General features: G+C 40.5%; 1 protein-coding gene across 2 annotated transcripts in view; it reads left to right on the top strand.

Annotated features, from left to right (window-relative positions):
* The window catches only part of LOC133238935 (cytochrome P450 3A24-like), a 42,768-nt gene that overhangs the window by 7,447 nt on the left and 14,122 nt on the right, over positions 1-21,199 (top strand). For both annotated transcript variants that reach the window (XM_061402598.1, XM_061402599.1), the window contains 4 exons: positions 2,763-2,862; positions 6,451-6,564; positions 6,807-6,895; positions 9,915-10,063. In XM_061402598.1, coding sequence (XP_061258582.1) covers positions 2,763-2,862; positions 6,451-6,564; positions 6,807-6,895; positions 9,915-10,063 — 452 coding nt within the window. The remainder of the gene's footprint in view (positions 1-2,762; positions 2,863-6,450; positions 6,565-6,806; positions 6,896-9,914; positions 10,064-21,199) is intronic.

The raw sequence follows: 21,199 nt of genomic DNA, 5'->3' as shown, positions 1-21,199 counted from the left end.
CTGTGAGCTCGGGCTGGAGTCCGTTTTTCATGGTGGATCCCAGTTCTCTTTTAGAAAATGGTTCTCATGCATGGATGTATGAGGAGCACCTGGGAAAACCTGTTATAAATATAGAGTTTGACCCCACTCACCAGTACACAGAATCACTATGATCTGAGGTGAGTTCAAATACCTGAATTGTGACTGTTAGTGAGAGAAAATATTAAGACGGGAGTGACATCATGAATATAAAGGGTCACCTGAAACCACTATCTCTTATCCACCCAAGTGTTGTTGCAAAACCATGAGGGGAAGAAGAGAATCGTCCAAGTAATATGGTCAGTCAGGTGGAAGAGCAGATTAAGTGCCTCCTCAATCCCTCCTGTCACTGCTTCAGCACTAAATGCTCTTGACACCCACTTACACCCTCTGAGTTTTATAACAGCCTTTGGAAATGGGCAGAAGTAAGTGCAGTGTTTCTCCGTAATTTTTATGTGTGATCACAAAACGATTTGAAATTCTTCTGTGGAATTAAAGGAGGAATAGGGAACATGTAGAAGTGAAGTGAAGTCGTTCAGTCGTGTCCGACTCTTTGCGACCCTGTGGACTGTAGCCTACAAGGCTCCTCTGTCCATGGACTTTTCCAGGCAAGAGTACAGGAGTGGGTTGCCATTTCCTTCTCCAGGGGATCTTCCTGACCCAGGGACCTGGGTCTCCAGCATTGCAGGCAGACGCTTTACCATCTGAGCCACCAGGGAAGCCCCAAACTTAGTCCTAACTGTCAGGCGAGTGTACGCTCCTCGGTTCTGTCTCATCCACAACAAAGATTTGGAGCGACGGACATTAAAGCCCTCGGTGCGTCACAGCTCTCGGGTCTTGGACAAACCATGTTATAGCTCTTAGGCAAATCAGTGTTATGGCTCTATTTTATTTAGAAGATAGCAGGAGAATCCATCCTCAAAGCGTGAGGGCATGCCAACCCAAAGACGCGAAGAGAAGAGAAGAGAGTGGAGGAGCGCGCCAGCGTGCGGGAGAGAGAGAGAGAGCAGGCGCTTTGGCTCCTCTTTTTATGTTTCTTCCTCCCCCTGGGCCTGCCCTATGCAAACTGGGCTTAGCCAGGAGTGCTGTTCGTTCTACTTGAGGTCTTCATCCTGGTCCTAGGACCTTCCTTTGTTCTATTTTCACAGGCTTTTCCCTTCCTTGTCTTTTAGCCACCGCCATTTTGGACTCTTTTTCCCTATTCTAACTACCTAGCATAACCATATACAAAACTTTTCCTCAGGGTTGGCTTTTCACAAACCTTATCCCTTTCTGTACCCATTACTGTCGACGTCCATCTAAAAAGCCACCTGTAAGTTAGGCTTACTTCCTTTTCCCTTCACAAAATGCAATTTCATTCCTCATACCCTTTTTACCGAAAACACACTTCCTACTTCCCTTAAGCAACCAAACACTGACTTTTATATTAGCATTTTATAGATTGGTGAGCATAAATACCAGTGATAATTTCTAAAACCTTTGTTTTCTTAGAACATTTTAGGATGGCACCAAACATCATTTATTTTTAATCCTAAATCTCTTTAATTTAATTAAGGGAACATGTAGAAAATCTTCCAATTAGTTCTAGCCATTGTAAATGATTGATAATGAAACCAAAATATCAGAAGACAGTAAATAACTCAGAGTAAATGTCATTCCAGTGGCCCATTCCCATGAAGGGACATCCTGACAGTCAGGCGATCAGGTCAAACAGTGACGTGTCACATCTGGGGAGTCAGCTTTGTGTGATAGGTGGGTCAAACGTGGGCCTGCCAAGCTGGTGATGGATGTCACCTACATGGAGCCTGAGGCCCATGGGACCCATGTAATGAAAAGAAAATATTTAAAAGATGAGTTATACATGCTTTTCTGATTTTTTTTCATTCTCTTTTTCCTTTTATTCAGATTATCCTGAACTTGATGCTACCAAGGAGATCTCACTATTTAAAATTTTTCTTAAAAAATATTAACTAATAAGCAATTTTAGAAAATAGGACTAAAGAGAAAATCTTTCATAATCCCACTGTCAGTTGTGAAGCATTCCAAATCTTCTTCCATTTGCAGATATATTGTTACATATTTATGATAGCTGTGTCTACAGTTTTCATCTAATATTATATGTATTTTCATGCTTTGGGTACGTCTCCAAAAACGACTGAGTAGATGGTCTCCCCTTAATTATTTTTAAATTTTCAGATAATTTGCTTTCTTCAGTTATTTACTAACCTAACTTTTTTCTTGATAATGAAATACATTGCTGCTGCTGCTAAGTCGCTCCAGTCGTGTCTGACTCTGTGCGACCACATAGACGGCAGCCCATCAGGCTCCCCGTCCCTGGGATTCTCCAGGCAAGAACACTGGAGTGGGTTGCCATTTCCTTCTCCAATGCATGAAAGTGAAAAGTGAAAGTGAAGCCGCTCAGTCGTGTCTGAGTCTTAGCGACCCCATGGACTGCAACCCACCAGGCTCTTCCATCCATGGGATTTTCCAGGCAAGAGTACTGGAGTGGGGTGCCATTGCCTTCTCCAATGAAATACATTAAACCTATAAAAATTATGGAAAATGATATAGGAAATACCCATATACCCATGACCTAGAATTAGTAGTGTTTTCATGGTATTTTTAATGATGACCTTAGAAGGATGGATTATGTAATGTTAAGATAAACATCTGGACTTCCAGGTATGGCTCCAGCTGCAGAAAATGGCTCCTTAAGTTTAATCAGCTCTGTTTTCCCTATACAGGATTTTTGAAGGTAAACATCCTCTGTTGGTTATCACGGATCCAGACATGATCAAAACAGTACTAGTGAAAGAATGTTATTCTGTCTTCACAAACCGGAGGGTAGGCATCCATTTTTTAAAATTTGCAATTTGTTTGTTAGATATGCATTTTGAAATATATTATAAATTCACAGGATGTTGTTAAAAGAGAAAAACACAGAGAGGCTGGATGTCATGTACATTTCGTTCTGATCCCTCCAATGGCAATACATTGATTAATTAGACTACAATTTCAAAGCAGAAAATTGACATTCATACCATCCACAGAGCATATTGTGATTTCTTCAGTTTCATGCTCACTCATTTTGTATGTTTTGCTCTGTGAAAATGAGTCCTAGATGTAGATTTTGTAGCTACCATGACAATCAATGTACAGAACTATTCCATCCCTACAAGGCTCCTTCTTACTATTTTTTTTATATTTGTGGCAAGTAGCTTGTTTTTCCCTCTTATCAGGATCTTTAGCATAGCAAATATTGCTCTTTAAATTTTGATGAGTGATTTATCAGTTTTCCCTTTTATGGATTTTGCCTTTGTTGTCAAGTCCAAAATATCTTAGGCATTGCAGATTTTCTCCTATTTTGTCCCTAAACATTAAATCATTTTATGTTTTACCTTTAAGTCTATAATCCATTTTGTGTTTCTGTGTAACATGTGAGGTTAAGTTTGCTTTTTTTTTTTGCATCTAAATGTCTGATTTGCTCCAGCACCGTTTATGGAAAGACTATCTATTAAAAGTAATTTATTTATTTTATTTTTTGCTCCCCTGGGTCTTCATTGCTGTGCTCGGGCTTGAGCCTGGCAGTGGGCAGGTGTGTGGCTGCAGAGGTTAGCTGTGGGCAGGTGTCAGTACAGTTGAGTGACAGTAGTAAGGACTGGCTTTAGGCATCTGAGCATCTGCAGGGCCCTCCGATGGTGTTTTGCACATGCGCTTTGAAAAAGATTGGCTGCTGGTGTGGATCCTGGGTCCACATAGCATCAGCAGTGGCACTAACTGGGCAGCTGTAGTGCGGTTGCAGGCAGTAGGGTAGGACTCCTGCAACTGCCTTAACACCATGAATGTTGAATTAAAGGTGGCTGTTGATCAGTTGATTGGGAGAAAGACTACACGCACTGGTCAGTTTCAGTGGAGTCAGAAGCTGCACGTGGCTCTTCCTTTCCCTTTCCTGCCCCTTCCCTCGCCTCTCCTTCCCCTGCCTGCCATCTCTTCCCTTTCCTGTCCCTTCCCTCCCCTCTCCTTCCCCTGCTTGCTGTCTCTTCCTGGACATTCCAGTCCTAAACCCGAAGGTGGGCCACAGAAGGTGGGCAGCCTCACACGTCAGGGTGGGGCCAGAGAAGGAGGACAGTGGCTCCAAGTCAGAGACCGAGTAGGGAGGGGAGGGTTTCCACAGGGTTGGCAGCTGGGCACTGGTAAAGTGAAAGTGAAAGTAGCTCAGTCATGTCCGACTGTCTGAGACCCCATGGACTATAGAGTCCATAGAATTCTTGAGGCCAGAGTACTGGACTGGGTAGCTTTTCCCTTCTCAAGATCTTCCCAACCCATGGATTGAACCCAGGTCTCCTGCATTGCAGGCAGATTCTTTACCAGCTGAGCCACAAGGGAAGCCCAAGAATCCTGGAGTGGGTAGCCTTTCCCTTCTCCAGGGGATCTTCCTGACCCAGAAATCGAACCAAGGTCTACTGCACTGCAGGCAGATTCTTTACCAACTGAGCTATCAGGGAAGCCCCTTTCACTTTCACTGGTAAGGGAAACCAAAATACTCACTTGTGGTGGTGGCTCGTAGGGTGAGAGGGCATCGTGAGTGGAAAGGGATGCATTGTGGATTGGGTACATAAAGGAGGATTGATCAAGTAATAATATAGAAAGGATGATGGAAGCTGGCATTCTCACCATTGGAGAAGAAGTCACAGGTTCAGAGACTGAGAAACTAGACTAAACCCTGCGGAGTCACCAACTAAATTATCAGTGTACATCCACACTTTGGTATGTAGATAGATGATAACAGGTCAGATGATATAGGCAGATGACAGATAAATACAGATAAAGACAGATAGCTGTGTGTGTATGTTTGTGTAGCTACAAAAGCACATTATACCTACCGCTTTCCACTGATGTAGTATAGAGCAGCTGCAGGGGTCTGGGATGGGGTTTTGCACATGCCCAGCCAAAAAGATCGGGGCTGGCAGCCAGTGTGAATCCTGGGTCTCAGGGCATCACTGGCTGGAGCAGCTCTTTTGGGGGTTGAGGGGGAAGATAGGACTTAGGGCACTGGAGTCTGCTAATGTAGAACCCTGGGGAGTGATCAGCACCAAAATTTTCAGAGGTTGCTCAATGACTATGCTGGCACTTGGTTTCGTCATAGCAAAGTTTCTGGGGTTTTCTGCAGAGGAGGATACAGAGAACCATAGTCACTCCTGCTGCGTGGTTGACACTGGTAGTCCCTGCCCTTCTTCTTTGTTCCTAGTTGTCTCTAGATGTCTCGGCTCTGCTCTTCTCTGGGAAGGGTGAAAGCAAAGCAGGTCATTTGTGCAATGTTCTGAAAGGCTGGAGAAACTGGTCACTGATCCTGTTGTCTCTTTTAGTCATTTTTTCTCTTTTTTCCAGCAAGGGAAAATGTCTCAAGCTGGGGAATTTCCTCTTGCTGCTGAGAGGTGCTGGCCTAAGGGAAGGGATGATGCAAACAATATGCAACTCTTCTCCTTACTTTTTTTGTGAGCTGTTTTCAAGTGTGCTCTGTTGTATTGTTGACCTTTTTAAACCTATTTTCATTTACTGTGGGCTGTCTAATTGTGAGACAACAAAATCTGGAGTCTCCTACTCTGGTGACGAGTCTCCTATCTTGGAGATGTCACTTTGGTATTTCATCATAAAGTGATATTAGCTGTAGGTCTTTTTGTAGATGCTCTTTATCAAGTTGAGGAAATTTTTTTGTCTTCCTGTTTTGTGTGTTTTATCATGAATGAGTGTTGGAGCAATCTATTTTAAAACAAAATATAAATTTGAAAGATTGAGGAGATTTTCAAACAGGCTGGCTTCATACGTCTGTCCCAAGCTGAGAAATAGAGTTGTCTTCTTCCCCCTTCTATTCCTGGGGGAAAATGTAGGGGAAAATGTTTTCCATGTCATTGCACAATTATTTTCAGAATTTGAAATAGTTTCATAAACTTTTGTGTAATTAGTACTACTTAAAAAGCCCCATCAATTCAGCACATTCCTTTTTCCAGTTGATCAGGCTGTAAATATATGTAAAGACAGAAATAATCTGAGGCAAAATGCAGTCTGTCAAGGCTATCTGGCTGGCTGTCACCAATCCCTTTCTTCTCTGCATAGCCCAAGAAGATGAACAAGATCTTATTCCCTTCTATCCCCCTGGAAGAACCCTTTCTGTACTACATGGGTCATTTGCGTTTAAAAGGAGATTGGAATATGAAGGCTGGAAACCACATCAAGTGGCTGAATGTCTCTTCCACATTCACAGAACCTAGATATTCAGGATAAAGTTTATTGTTCATCTAGCATAGGGCCTGGTACTACGTAGATAGTCACTAAAGATTTGTTGAATACATTGTTCCCAAATTATTAAGAAATTTTCCACAACTGTTGAGACTTCCAACACTTAGGTAGGGTTAAATTTGCTTTCAACTCTAGGTTTTTGGTCCAATGGGAGTTATGAAAAATGCTGTTTCTGTGGCTGAGGATGAACAATGGAAGAGAATACGGACATTGCTGTCTCCAACCTTCACCAGTGGGAAGCTCAAGGAGGTAAAAGAAAAGGGTTTTCCATGAGCAACTTAAAGAATAAGGTAGAAAATAAATTCATATCCCTGTCCAAGGAGTGGTGTGCCAAATTTGAGTTTCCTAAAATGGTTTTTATCTTCCCATCCTAGAAGAGACCTCGTCAGATTCATAATAAAATGTCACTTAAACCTCCATGCCCTTGAAAAGTTCTTCTAAAACTTGAGTCTCCACATTTAACTTCCAGTGCTGTTGTGTTTTGTGTCTAGATGTTCCCTATCATTGGGAAGTATGGAGATGTGTTGGTGAGGAACCTGAGGAAGGAAGCAGAGAAAGGCACGTCCGTCGACATGAAAGAGTAAGTAGGGGTGAAGCTGCTGGTCCTCTGAGCTCCACTGAGACCCTTGTGTTTCCTGCCTTGGAGCCAAACTCCTATTTCTGAGTTACTCTAGTGACCAGACAGAAGTAGGTGTATGGTGTTACAACTCCGACTGGCCGGCCACTTAAAAATGAGTGTTGGCTCATCAAAATATCAGAAGGTATCTTCTGTGTACATGAGCCAGGATTAACTTATCTGCTTAAGTGTCACCTTGGATATTCTGGGAGACAAAAATACACAGTTTGGTCTTAAGTCAGGAAGCATGATACCTCCATCTCTGTTGGTTTTCTCAAGATTGCTTTGGCTATTTATGGTCTTGTATGGTTCCATATAAACTTGAGGATAATTTGTTCTAGTTCTGTGTAAAGTAACACAGGTATTTTGATAGGGATCATGCTAGATCTATAGATTGCTTTGGGTAATATGGACATTTAGGCAATATTAATTGTTCTTATCCATGTACATGTAACATCTTTCCGTTTCGTGTATCACCTTCAGTTTCCTTCATTGTTTTATAGTTTTCATAGTATAGGTCTTTCACCTCCCTGGTTAAGTTTATTCCTCAGTGTCTTATTCTTTTTAATGTGATTTTAAACAGGATTGTTTTATTATTTTCCCTTTCTGATTGTTCTTTATTACTGTATAGAAAAGAACCTAGATTTCTACAAATTAATCATGTACCTGCCACTTTACTGAATTTATTTATTGTAGAGTTTTGGTGGAACTTCAGAGTTGCCTATATAAAATATTGTTTCATCTGCGAATAGTAATAGTTTTACACGTTCCCTTCCAATTAGGATGCCCTTTATTTCTTTTTCTTGTCTGATTCCTATGGCTAGGACTTCCCATAGTATATTGAATAGAAGGTGGAAGAGTGGGCATCCTTGTCTTTTCCTGATTTTAGAGAGTACTGGCACAAAAGAGACACATATAAATTGAATAAAATTGATAGGCCCAAAATAAACTCATGTACTTAGAGTCAATTAATCTATGATAAAGAAAGCAAGACTATACAATGGAGAAAAGACAGTCTCTTCAATAAGTATACTGGGAAAACTGGACAACTACATGTAAAAGAATGAAAATAGAACATTTTCTCATACCCTATAGAAAAGCTAACTCAAAATAGATTAAAGATCTAAATGTAAGTCTGGAAACCATAAAAACATAGAAGAAACAATAGGCAGAATGCTCTTTGACATAAATCATAACAATATGTTTTTGGATTTAACTCTTAAGGCAAAGAAAACAAGAGCAAAAGTAAACAAATGACCTAATTTTTTACTTTTATCTAATTGAACTTATAAGTCTTTTACACAGTGAAGTAAAATATTGATAAGATGAAAAGACAGCCTAATAAATAGATGGGAGAAATAATTTGCAAATGATGTGATGATAAGAGATTAGTACCCAAAATATGTAAATGTCTCATACAACTCAATATCTAAATAACAAACAACCCAGTGAAAAATGAGCAGAAGATCTTAATAGACATTTTTTTCAAGCGAAGATATACAATTGAAAAGATGTTCAACATTGCAAATCATCAGAGAAATGCATATCAAAATCACAAAACCAGCCAACACCTGTAAGTTTGGGTGAGGATGTGGAGAAAAGGAAACCCTGGTACAAGGTTGGTGGACTGTAAACTGATGCAGACGCTGTGAGAAACCGTATGGAGGTTCTCCAAAAGCTTAAAGAGAACTATTGTCTGTGTTCCGTCATGTCCCACTCTCTGTGACCCCACAGACTGTAGCCCCCAGGCTCCTCTGCCCATGGGATTTCCCAGGCAAGAATACTGGATTGGGTAGCCATTCCCTTCTGCAGGGGATCTTCCTGACCCAGCGATCGAACCCAAATCTCCTGCATTGCAGGCAGTTTCTTTACCACTGAGCCACCCAGGAAGCTAAGAACTGTCATATGATCCAGCAGTTCCACCCTGAGTATACATCCAGTGAAAATGAATATACTAATTTGAAAAGATACATGCACCCCAATGTTTGTATCAGCTTTATTTACAAAGCCAAGATACGGAAGCAGCATAAGTATCTGTCAGTAGATGAATGCTTAAAGAAGATGCAGCACATGTGTGTACACAGGCACCCCCACAAGAAATACTACTGAACCATAAAAAAGAATGACACTGTGCCATTTACCGCATGTATGGACCTAGAGGGTATCATGCTTAGTGAAATAAGTTAGAGAATGACAAAGTTGCATGTTATCATTTGTACGTGGAATCTAAAAATAAAATGAATAAATATCAATATAACAAAACAGAAACAGACTCACAGTGTAGAAAACAAAGTGGTGGTTACCAGTGGGAAGTAGGAAGGGGAGTGCAAGATAGGACAGATGATTAAAAGGTACAAATTGCAATGTATAACGTAATTGTGCTACAGGGATAGACTGTACATAACAAGGAATGTAGTCAATATTTAATAATAACTTTAAATGGAGTATTTAAAATCGTCCTTCTACACCTGAAACTATGTGATATTGTATATCAACTCTGCTTTTGCACTAAAGGGGCATCAGCTCTGAGCACAATTCTGTGGTGAGGTGAGACCCAGATCAATGTCCCCTTTCTTGACTCCCCAGGAAGAGTGAATTTGCTCCCTTTGCTCTGCTCAGACACAGTCCATATACACCTTTTACTGCCCATAGTCAAAGCACACTATGTACTTTGTCAGATTATGGGTTCTGTCCTTCTGTGACTGAGCTCCTTGAGTTTGAGGGGGGGGGGTCTAACTTGCCTTAGTGTCCCCGTCCCCCCAGCACAGGGGCAGTTGCATCATTCACACTCATACACACCTCAGGAGCGAGTGATAGTAGCAGACAGTCTTCCATGATCCAGCAGGTGGTTCTGAGAGAGTGTGGCTCTTGACCTGTCTTGCCTGGGCATCTGATTTTATATGATTTTCTTGTTAACTGTGTTGGATATGGATAGTCAACTGGTCCCGATTGTAATTGTCTGTGTTTATCTTTCTCTACTCAGGGTCTTTGGGGCCTACAGCATGGATGTGATTACTAGCACATCATTTGGAGTGAATATTGATTCCCTTGGCAACCCACAAGATCCCTTTGTGGAGAATGCTAAGAAGCTCTTAAGATTTGATATCCTTGATCCATTTCTACTTTCAGTAGGTAAGTGTCCTACTACATTTCTTTTTCTGTATTTCTCCCTCCATCCCTTCTTCCCTCTTGTTCTTTCTTCCCCTCTTCCTCCTTCCCTCCCTTCCTTCCTTCTTTTTCACAAGGTTATTGAGATATAATTCAATACCATCAATTCACTGATTTAAAATATACAATACAATGGTTTTTACAAGCTAAGTGTCCATGGATGGATAAATGTAGAGGGAAAATGTGGTGTATATACCCCCCCACCCCCACCACACATACACACACACCAGAATACTATTCAGCCATGAAAAGGAAGGAAATCCTGCCATTTGCAGCAATGTGTCTGGACCTCAATGGAGGGTATTATGTGCCGGGGTCCAGCCCGGGTTGGATCCAGGGATTCCCTCAGGATGACGGCGTTGGCGATTAAGGGATAGCAAAGGCTGAGAGATTTATTAGATGCTCAATAATAACTGGTTTACGTGGGAAATCAATAAAGTTCATGACACCAAACTTGCTCTGACCACGGAGGCCGCAGGCGCCCTCTCGAATAGCGGAAGGTGCCCCACCTTAGGCACCTTCTCGAGTAGGTCTTAGAAGCCCAGGCAAATAAGTGGTCGCAGAGGACCCCCCTGCTCCAAATTATTTTGGCATGAAGGAAGAACAGAAGAGAAAAGGAGGAAAAGGAAACAAGAAAGAATGACACAGGGAGACCAAGCTTCAGTGAGCAAGGCCCGTAGCTTTATTTTCAACAGGGGCTTTTATACCCTAAGTTCCACATAGAGGATAATAGGAGATGTGAAATCATGCAAAATCAGCAGTCTTTGATCCTTATTGAGACCAGGCTTTCTTTTCTGTAAATTTATCGTATACAAATGGTTTAGGTGATTTACATCATCCTCTGGCCAGAAGGCCTGTTAACATTTTATGACTCTGACAAAGGTTTGTCAACCATAAGACTTATTTTCTCTAAGAGTAATTATTTTAAAGTTGGCGCCATCCTCCGAAGGTGTTAGATAAAGTTGCATTCCTATAGGGCAAAGGTGCAATGGATTTACAACAAAGGAAAGAATTTATTACCTTAAGGGTCTAAAGTTGTTAACACCAAGGCCACTACTTATTTTTTCTACATACCAACTATATTAATTAATACAATTCCAAGGATACAATACAGGGGATGTGGAAACTTGGCAGCAAGCATTGGCTCAACAATAAAATCTTCTACTAGTTCTATTCTGACAATTTCTAACTTTCCGAGAAGCTCTATACTATTTGAATATCTTAAGCTTCCCGTGCCTCTCGAGGCTGGGAGACTGTAAACAATTGTATGCATAGCTGTAGGAGTCTGGGTAAACCCGTCAGGCAAGTTAGAGAGCCATCTGAGGGGTTTGTGAACTAAAACACTCTTGTCACACCCAGGAACTTTATTAACTGGAGCTGTAAGTTAACTCTTTTTCAGAGAGAGAGATGGTGGTGGGGGACAGCCCCCGTAAAGTCAGAGGTGTAGGTGAGAGCACAAAGCAGTAAAGCAGGCAGACTCTGGTTTTAGGGTAGACGCTCAGGCAGGCCCAGAGGGGCACCCCTCAAGTTCTGGCTCGCCTTGCCCTCCAGAACTCTCCCACATAACCTTGTTATGGGTGGGGACTCCCGTGCTGGCTCCTGGCAATTATGCTTAGTGAGATAAGTCAGACAGAGAAAAACAAACACTTACATGTTGAATCAAAGGAAGAAATCCGAACTCATAGAAAAATGATGTCAGATTTTTGACTACCAAAGATAGGGTTTGGGAGATAGAATTGGACGATGGTGGTCAAAAGGTACAAATTTCAGTTATTACTTAAATCAATACTCCTGGTGTAATTTGCCTATAGCTATCCTGTTGTCTCAGCACCACTTATTGAAAAGACTGTTTTGTCTCCATTGAGTGGTCTTGGAAACAGTTTCAGTGTTCAGTTGACCATAGGCATGTGGGCATATTTCTGCACTCAAAACTCTGTTCCATGAATCTGTATATCCATCCTTAGGCCAGAACCACTTTGCCTTGATTAATGTCACTTTATGATAAGTCTTAAAATCAGGAAATGTGAGTCTTTATAACTTTATTATTTTTTTCAGGAATGTTTTGTCTTCTCTGAGCCCCTTGCAATTTCATATGAATTTAATCTAAGATAGTCAATTTCTTCAAAGAGGTCAGCTAGAGTCCTGAAAGGAAATGCCTTGTATCAGTCGATTTGCCATCTTGACAGTGTAAATGTTCTGATTCACGATCATGGCATGTTTTTCATTTACTTACGTCTTCTTTAATTTAGTTCAACAAGGTTTTGTGCTCTTTAGAGTGTAAATTTTACATCTTTTATTTAATTCCTACTTATTCTATTCTTTTTGATGTTATTATAAATTGAGTGTTTTTTCAATGTGACTTTCAGATTATTTTTTGCAATGTAAAGAAATACAATTGATTTTGTATTTTGATCTTGTATCTTGAAACCTGACTGAACTTGTTTATTAGTTCTAATAGGTTTTTAGTGACTTCCTTAGGATTCACTGTGTACAAGATCATGTTATCTGATGATAGAATTTTAGTCTTCATTTCCTATATGGATATGTTTCTTTAATTTTCTTGATTAATTCTTTTGGTTAGAATGTCAGGTACAGTTCTGAGTAGAAGTGGTGAAAAAGGCTTCCTTGTCTTATTCTTAATGTTAGAGAAATCATCCAGTTTTTCACTGTTAAGTATTAGTGTTATCTATGGGTTTACGTTGGAGAAGGCAATGGCACTCCACTCCAGTACTCTCGCGTGGAAAATCCCATGGACGGAGGAGCCTGGTGGGCTGCAGTCCATGGGGTTGCTAAGAGTCAGACACGACTGAGCAACTTCACTTTCAATTTTCACTTTCATGCATTGGAGAAGGAAATGGCAACCCACTCCGGTGTTCTTGCCTTGAGAATCCCAGGGACAGGGGAGCCTGGTGGGCTGCCATCTGTGGGGTCGCACAGAGTCGGACACGACTGAAGTGACTTAGCAGTAGCATGGGTTTACGTAAGTTGTTAACTATGGGTTTTTCATAGATTCCTTTTATCAGGTTGATGAAAGACCCTTCTGTTCCTGTTTTCTGAGAGTTTTTAAAATCACAAGTGTGTATTGGATTTTTGTCACATGGTTCTTATGCACATATTAGATAATTGTGTGGTCATTGTTTTTTTTCTCTGTTGAAATGGCATATTATATAACCTTGCATTCCTGGGATGAAGTGTACTTATATATGATGTATACATCTTTGTATATATTAGTAGATTCAGTTTGCTAGTATTCCCTTGAGGATTTGTGTATCCATGGTCATAAGACACATTGATCTGTAGTTTTTTTTTTTTTCCTCTACTATCTTACTCTGTTTCTCACACCAAGTTAATACTGATTCTGAAGAATGACCTTCAAAGTATTCTGTCATCTTCTATTTGTTGGATGAGTTAGTGAAAAATTGGTATTAATTCTTTAATTATTTGAGTAGTATTCAGCATTGAAACCATCTGCGCCTGAGCTTTTCATTGTCAAATTGTGGGTAGTTTCTTGATTATCAGATGAAACTTTGTATTTCTTATAGGTCTATTCACATTGTCTATTTCTTTTTGAGTAGTTTCTGTTTAATATTTTTTCCAATTAATTAATTAATTTTAATTGGAGGATAATTACTTTACAGTATTGTGAGGTTTTTGTCATCCATCAACATGAATTGGCCACGGGTATACATGTGTCCACCCCATACTGAATCCTCCTTCTATACCTCTCCGCACCCTATCCTTTTGGGTTATACCAGACCACCAGCTTTGGGTGCCCTGATTCATGCATCGAACTTGCACTGGTCATCTATTTTACATATGATAATACACATGTTTCAGTGCTATTCTCTCAAATCATCCCACCCTTGCCTTCTCCCACTTGGTCCAAAAGTCTCTTCTTTATATCTGTCTCTTTTGCTGCCCTGCATGTAGAACTGTCAGTACCTTCTTTCTAAATTCCATATATATGCATTAGTATACAGTATTTTTCTTTCTCTTTCTGACTTATTTCACTTTGTATAGTAGGTTCCAGGATCATCCACCTCATTATAACTGACTCAAATGCATTTATTTTTATAGTAAGTAATATTCAATTGTGTATATGTACCATAATTTCCTTATCCATTCTCTGCTGACAGACATCTAGGTTGTTTCCCTGTCCTAGCTATTATAAATAGTGCTGCCATGAACATGGGGGTACATGTGTCTCTTTCAGTTCTGGTTTCCTCAGGGTGTATACCCAGCAGTGGGACTGCTGGGTGGTATGGCAATTCTATTTTCAGTTTTTAAAGGAATCTCCACACTGTTCTCCATAGTGGCTGTACCAGTTTGCATTCACATCAACAGTTTATGAGAGTTTCCTTTTCTCCACACCCTCTCCAGCTTTATTGTTTGTAGACTTTTTGATAATGGATATTCTGACTGGTGTGAGATGATACCTCATTGTGGTTTTGATTTACAGTTCTCTAATAATGAGTGAAGTTCAACATCCTTTCATGTTTTATTAGCCATCTGTATGTCTTCTTTGGAGAAATGTCTGTTTAGGTCTTTTGCCCAGTTTTTGATTGGGTTCTTCATTTTCCTGATATTGAGCTGCATGAGCTGCTTATATATTTTGGAGATTAATTATTTGTCAGTTGCTTCATTTGTTTTTATTATATTCTCCCATTCTGAGGGCTGTCTTTTCACCTTCATTATAGTTTCCTTCATTTTGCAAAAGTTTTTAAGTTTAATTAAGTTCTATTTGTTAATTTTTGTTTTTATTTCCATTACTCTTAGAGGCCAGTCATAGAGGATCTTGGAGTGATTTATGTCAGAGAGTGTTCTGCCTTAGTTTTCCTCTACTTATAGTTTCTGGTCTTCTATTTAGGCCTTTCATACATTTTGAGTTTATTTTTGTGTATGGTGTCAGAAAGTGCTCTAGTTTCATTCTTTTACACATAGTGAACCAGTTTTCCCACCACCAGTTGTTGAAGAGATTGTCTTTTTTCCATGGTATATTTTTGCCTCCTTTGTCAAAGATAAGTTGTCCATAGGTACATGGATGTTCCTCTGGACTTTCTAATTTGTTCCATTGACCTACATTGATTTCTGTCTTTGTGCCAGTACCATACTGTCTTGATGACTATAGCTTTGTAGTATAGTCTTCTCTGGTGGCTTAGACAGGAAAGACTCTGCATACAATGCAGGAGACCTGGGTTCAGTTCCTGGGTTTGGAAGATCCCCTGGTGAAAGAAATGGCAACCCACTCCAGTATTCTTGCCTGGAGAATCCCATGGACAGAGAAGCCTAGAAAAACTATACACCATGGGGCCACAAAAAGTTGGACAGGACTGAGCAACTAATACTCTCACCTTCTTTCAGTATAGTCTGAAGTCAGGAAGGTTGATTCCTCCAGTTCCATTCTTCTTCCTCAAGATTCCTTTGAAAGCATTTCCTCTAAAATCAGGAACAAGACAAGGGTCTCTATTTTCACCACCACTATTCAACACAGTTTTGGAAGTCCTAGCCATAGCAATCAGAGAAGAAAAAGAAATAAAAGGAATCCAGGTGGGAAAAGAAGAAGTAAAATTCACACTGTTTGCAGATGACATGATCCTCTACATACAAAACCCTAAAGATGCACCAGAAATGAATATAGTAAAGTCTCAGGATATAAAATTAATTCACAGAAATCCCTTGCATTCCTATATATTAACAATGAAAAATCAGAAAGGGAAATTAAGGAAACAATCCCATTCATCTTGCATCAAAAAGAATAAAATAGTTAGGAATAAATTTACCTAAAGAAACAAAAGTCCTGTATACAGAAAACTATAAAACACTGATGATATTGAAAAGATGCTCAACATCACTCATTATCAGAGAAATGCAAATCAAAACCACTATGAGGTACCATTTCACACCAGTCAGAATGGCTGCGACCCAAAAGTCAACAAGCAATAAATTCTGGAGAGGATGTGGAGAAAAGGGAACCCTCTTATACTGTTGGTGGGAATGTAAACTAGTACAACCACTATGGAGAACAATGTGGAGATTCCTTTAAAAAGTGGAAATAGAACTGCCATATGGCCCAGCAATCCCACTGCTAGGCATACACACTGAGGAAACCAGAAATGAAAAAGACACATGTACCCCAATGTTCACTGCAGCACTGTTTATAATAGCCAGGACATGGAAGCAACCTAGACGCCCATCAGCAGATGAATGGATAAGAAAGCTGTGGTACATATACACAATGGAGTATTACTCAGCCATTAAAAAGAATACATTTGAATCAGTTCTAATGAGGTGGATGAAACTGGAGCCTATTATACAGAGTGAAGTAAGCCAGAAAGAAAAACACCAATACAGTATAATAATGCATATATATGGAATTTAGAAAGATGGTAACTATAACCCTGTATGTGAGACAGCAAAAGAGACACAGATGTATAGAACAGTCTTTTGGACTCTGTGGGAGAGGGCAAGGGTGGGATGATTTGGGAGAATGGCATGGAAACATGTATATTATCATATGTGAAATGAATCGCCAGTCCAGGTTTGATGTATGATACAGGATGCTTGGGGCTGGTGCACTGGGATGACCCAGAGGGATGGGATGGGGAGGGAGGTGGGAGGGGAGTTCAGGATGGGAACACATGTACACCCGTGGTGGATTCATGTCAATGTATGGCAAAACAATACAATATTGTAAAGTAATTAGCCTCTAATTAAAATATATATTTATATTAAAAAAATAAAATCAGAGACAGCTGAAGTAAAAAAAAATTTTTTTAAACACTGATGAAAGAAATCCAAGATGACACAAATAGAGGGAGAAATATACCGTGTTCTTGGATTACAAGAATCAGTATAGTAAAAATGAGTATACTACCTAAAGAATGCTCAAACTACCGCACAATTGCACTCATCTCACACGCTAGTAAAGTAATGCTCAAAATTCTCCAAGCCGTTTCTATTTCCAGTTTTTTAAGGAATCTCCACACTGTTCTCCATAGTGGCTGTACTAGTTTGCATTCCCACCAACAGTGTAAGAGGGTTCCCTTTTCTCCACACCCTCTCCAGCATTTATTGCTTGTAGACTTTTGGATCGCAGCCATTCTGACTGGTGTGAAATGGTACCTCATAGTGGTTTTGATTTGCATTTCTCTGATAATAAGTGATGTTGAGCATCTTTTCATGTGTTTGTTAGCCATCTGTATGTCTTCTTTGGAGAAATGTCTATTTAGTTCTTTGGCCCATTTTTTGATTGGGTCATTTATTTTTCTGTGCATACACACTGAGGAAACCAGAAGGAAAGAGACACGTGTACCCCAGTGTTCATCGCAGCACTGTTTACAATAGCCAGGACATGGAAGCAACCTAGATATCCATCAGCTGATGAATGGATAAGAAAGCTATGGTACATATACACAATGGAGTATTACTCAGCCATTAAAAAGACAACATTTGAATCAGTTCTAATGAGGTGGATGAAACTGGAGCCTATTATACAGAGTGAAGTAAGCCAGAAGGAAAAACACCAATACAGTATAATAATGCATATATATGGAATTTAGAAAGATGGTAACAATAACCCTGTGTACAAGACAGCAAAAGAGACACTGATGTATAGAACAGTCTTATGGACTCTATGGGAGAGGGAGAGGGTGGGAAGATTTGGGAGAATGGCATTGAAACATGTAAAATATCATGTATGAAACGAGACACCAGTCCAGGTTCGATGCACGATACTGGAAGCTTGGGGCTAGTGCACTGGGATGACCCAGAGGGATGGTATGGGGAGGGAGGAGGGAGGAGGGTTCAGGATGGGGAACACATGTATACCTGTGGCGGATTCATTTTGATATTTGGCAAAACTAATACAATTATGTAAAGTTTAAAAATAAAATAAAATAAAAAATTCTCCAAGCCAGGCTTCAGCAATACGTGAACCGTGAACTTCCTGATGTTCAAGCTGGTTTTAGAAAAGGCAGAGGAACCAGAGATCAAACTGCCCACATCCACTGGATCATGGAAAAAGCAAGAGAGTTCTGGTAAAACATCTATTTCTGCTCTATTGACTATGCAAAGCCTTTGACTGTGTGGATCACAATAAACTGTGGAAAATTCTGAAAGAGATGGGAATACCAGACCACCTGACCTGCCTCTTGAGAAACCTATATGCAGGTCAGGAAGCAACAGTTAGAATTGGACATAGAACAACAGACTGGTTCCAAATAGGAAAAGGAGTACGTCAAGGCTGTATATTGTCACCCTGCTTATTTAACTTCTATGCAGAGTACATCATGAGAAACGCTGGGCTGGAAGAAGCACAAGCTGGAATCAAGGTTGCGGGGAGAAATATCAATAACCTCAGATATGCAGATGACACCACCCTTATGGCAGAAGTGAAGAGGAACTAAAAAGCCTCTTGATGAAAGTGAAAGAGGAGAGTGAAAAAGTTGGCTTAAAGCTCAACATTCAGAAAACGAAGATCATGGCATCTGGTCCCATCACTTCATGGGAAATAGATTGGGGAACAGTGGAAACAGTGTCAGACTTGATTTTGGGGGCCTCCAAAATCCCTGAAGATGGTGATTGCAGCCATGAAATTAAAAGACACTTACTCCTGGGAAGGAAAGTTATGACAAACCTAGACAGCATATTAAAAAGCAGAGATATTACTTTGCCAACAAAGGTCCATCTAGTCAAGGCTATGGTTTTTCCATTGGTTATGGATGGATGTGAGAGTTGGACTGAGAAGAAAGCTGAGCTCCAAAGAATTGATGCTTTTTAACTGTGGTGTTGGAGAAGACTCTTGCAAGTCCCTTGGACTGCAAGGAGATCCAACCAGTGCATCCCTAAAGGAGATCAGTCCTGGGTGTTCACTGCAAGGACTGATGCTAAAGCTGAAACTCCAATACTTTGGCCACCTCATGCGAAGGAAGAGTTGACTCATTGGAAAAGACCCTGATGCTGGGAGGGATTGGGGGCAGGAGGAGAAGGGGACGACAGAGGATGAGATGGCTGGATGGCATCACTGACTCGATGGATGTGAATCTGAGTGAACTCCAGGAGTTGGTGATGGACAGGGAGGCCTGGTGTGCTGGGATTCATGTGGTCGCAGTCAGGCACAACCGAGGGACTGAACTGAAGAACAATAGAGAAAATCAATGAAACCAAAAGCTGATTATTTGAAAAGAACTTTTAAGCTAGTGAAGTGAAAGTTGCTCTGTCGTGTCTGACTCTTTGCAACCCAATGGACTATACAGTTCATGGACTTCTCCAGGCCAGAATGCTGGAATGGGTAGCCTTTCCCTTCTCCAAGGGATTTTCCCAACTTAGGGATCGATCCCAGGTCTCCCGCATTGGAGGCAGATTCTTTACCAGCTGAGCCACAAGGAAAGCCCAAGAATACTGGACTGGGTAGCCCAACCCATTCTCCAGTGGATCTTCCCAACTCAGGAATTGAACCAGGATTTCCTGCATTGCAGGCTGATTCTATACCATCTGAGCTTTCAGGGAAGCCCTTTTAAGCTAGATTGACAAAAAAATAAAATAAAAAGAGAGAGAAAACTCAAATTTGTAGCAATAAAATGAAAGAGGAGAGATTACTGGTGACATTAAAAGTGAGAAAGATATAAAGGAATATTAGGAACAAGGTTCACCAATAAATTAGATAACTTAGAGGAAGTGCACAAATTCCTTAAAAGATGTGAAGTACAGAAACTAATTCAAAAAGAAAGAGACAATCTGAATTTTTCTTTTTTTTTTTTTTTTTGTCTCTTTTTTAAAAATTTTATTTTATTTTTAAACTTTACATAATTGTATTAGTTTTGCCAAATATCAAAATGAATCCGCCACAGGTTAAAAATTATTAAATAGGAAGGTTGATTCCTCCACATCCATTCTTCTTTCTCAAGATTGCTTTGACTATTCAGGGTCTTTTGTGTTTCCATAAAAATTGTGAAATTATTTGTTCTAGTTCTGTGAAAAATATCATTGGTAGTTTGATAGGGATTACATTGAATCTATAGATTTCTTTGGGTTTAGTTCAGTTCAGTTCAGTTGCTCAGTCATGTCCAACTCTGCGACCCCACGAATTGCAGCATGCCAGGCCTCCCTGTCCATCACCAACTCCCGGAGTTCACTCAAACTCTTGTCCATTGAGTCGGTGATGCCATCCAGCCATCTCATCCTCTGTCGTCCCCTTCTCCTCCTGCCCCCAATCCCTCCCAGCATCAGGGTCTTTTCCAATGAGTCAACTCTTCCTTCGCATGAGGTGGCCAAAGTATTGGAGTTTCAGCTTTAGCATCAGTCCTTGCAGTGAACACCCAGGACTGATCTCCTTTAGGGATGCACTGGTTGGATCTCCTTGCAGTCCAAGGGACTTGCAAGAGTCTTCTCCAACACCACAGTTAAAAAGCATCAATTCTTTGGAGCTCAGCTTTCTTCACAGTCCAACTCTCACATCCATCCATAACCAATGGAAAAACCATAGCCTTGACTAGATGGACCTTTGTTGGCAAAGTAATATCTCTGCTTTTAATATGCTGTCTAGGTTTGTCATAACTTTCCTTCCCAGGAGTAAGTGTCTTTTAATTTCATGGCTGCAATCACCATCTTCAGGGATTTTGGAGGCCCCCAAAATCAAGTCTGACACTGTTTCCACTGTTCCCCAATCTATTTCCCATGAAGTGATGGGACCAGATGCCATGATCTTCGTTTTCTGAATGTTGAGCTTTAAGCCAACTTTTTCACTCTCCTCTTTCACTTTCATCAAGAGGCTTTTTAGTTCCTCTTCACTTCTGCCATAAGGGTGGTGTCATCTGCATATCTGAGGTTATTGATATTTCTCCCCGCAACCTTGATTCCAGCTTGTGCTTCTTCCAGCTCAGCGTTTCTCATGATGTACTCTGCATAGAAGTTAAATAAGCAGGGTGACAATATACAGCCTTGACGTACTCCTTTTCCTATTTGGAACCAGTCTGTTGTTCTATGTCCAATTCTAACTGTTGCTTCCTGACCTGCATATAGGTTTCTCAAGAGGCAGGTCAGGTGGTCTGGTATTCCCATCTCTTTCAGAATTTTCCACAGTTTATTGTGATCCACACAGTC

Source organism: Bos javanicus, chromosome 25 (assembly GCF_032452875.1).
Source record: "Bos javanicus breed banteng chromosome 25, ARS-OSU_banteng_1.0, whole genome shotgun sequence".
Taxonomy (NCBI): Eukaryota; Metazoa; Chordata; class Mammalia; order Artiodactyla; family Bovidae; genus Bos; species Bos javanicus.
The sequence above is the reverse complement of the archived record's forward strand: the minus strand, read 5'-3'. Positions and strand labels throughout refer to the sequence as shown.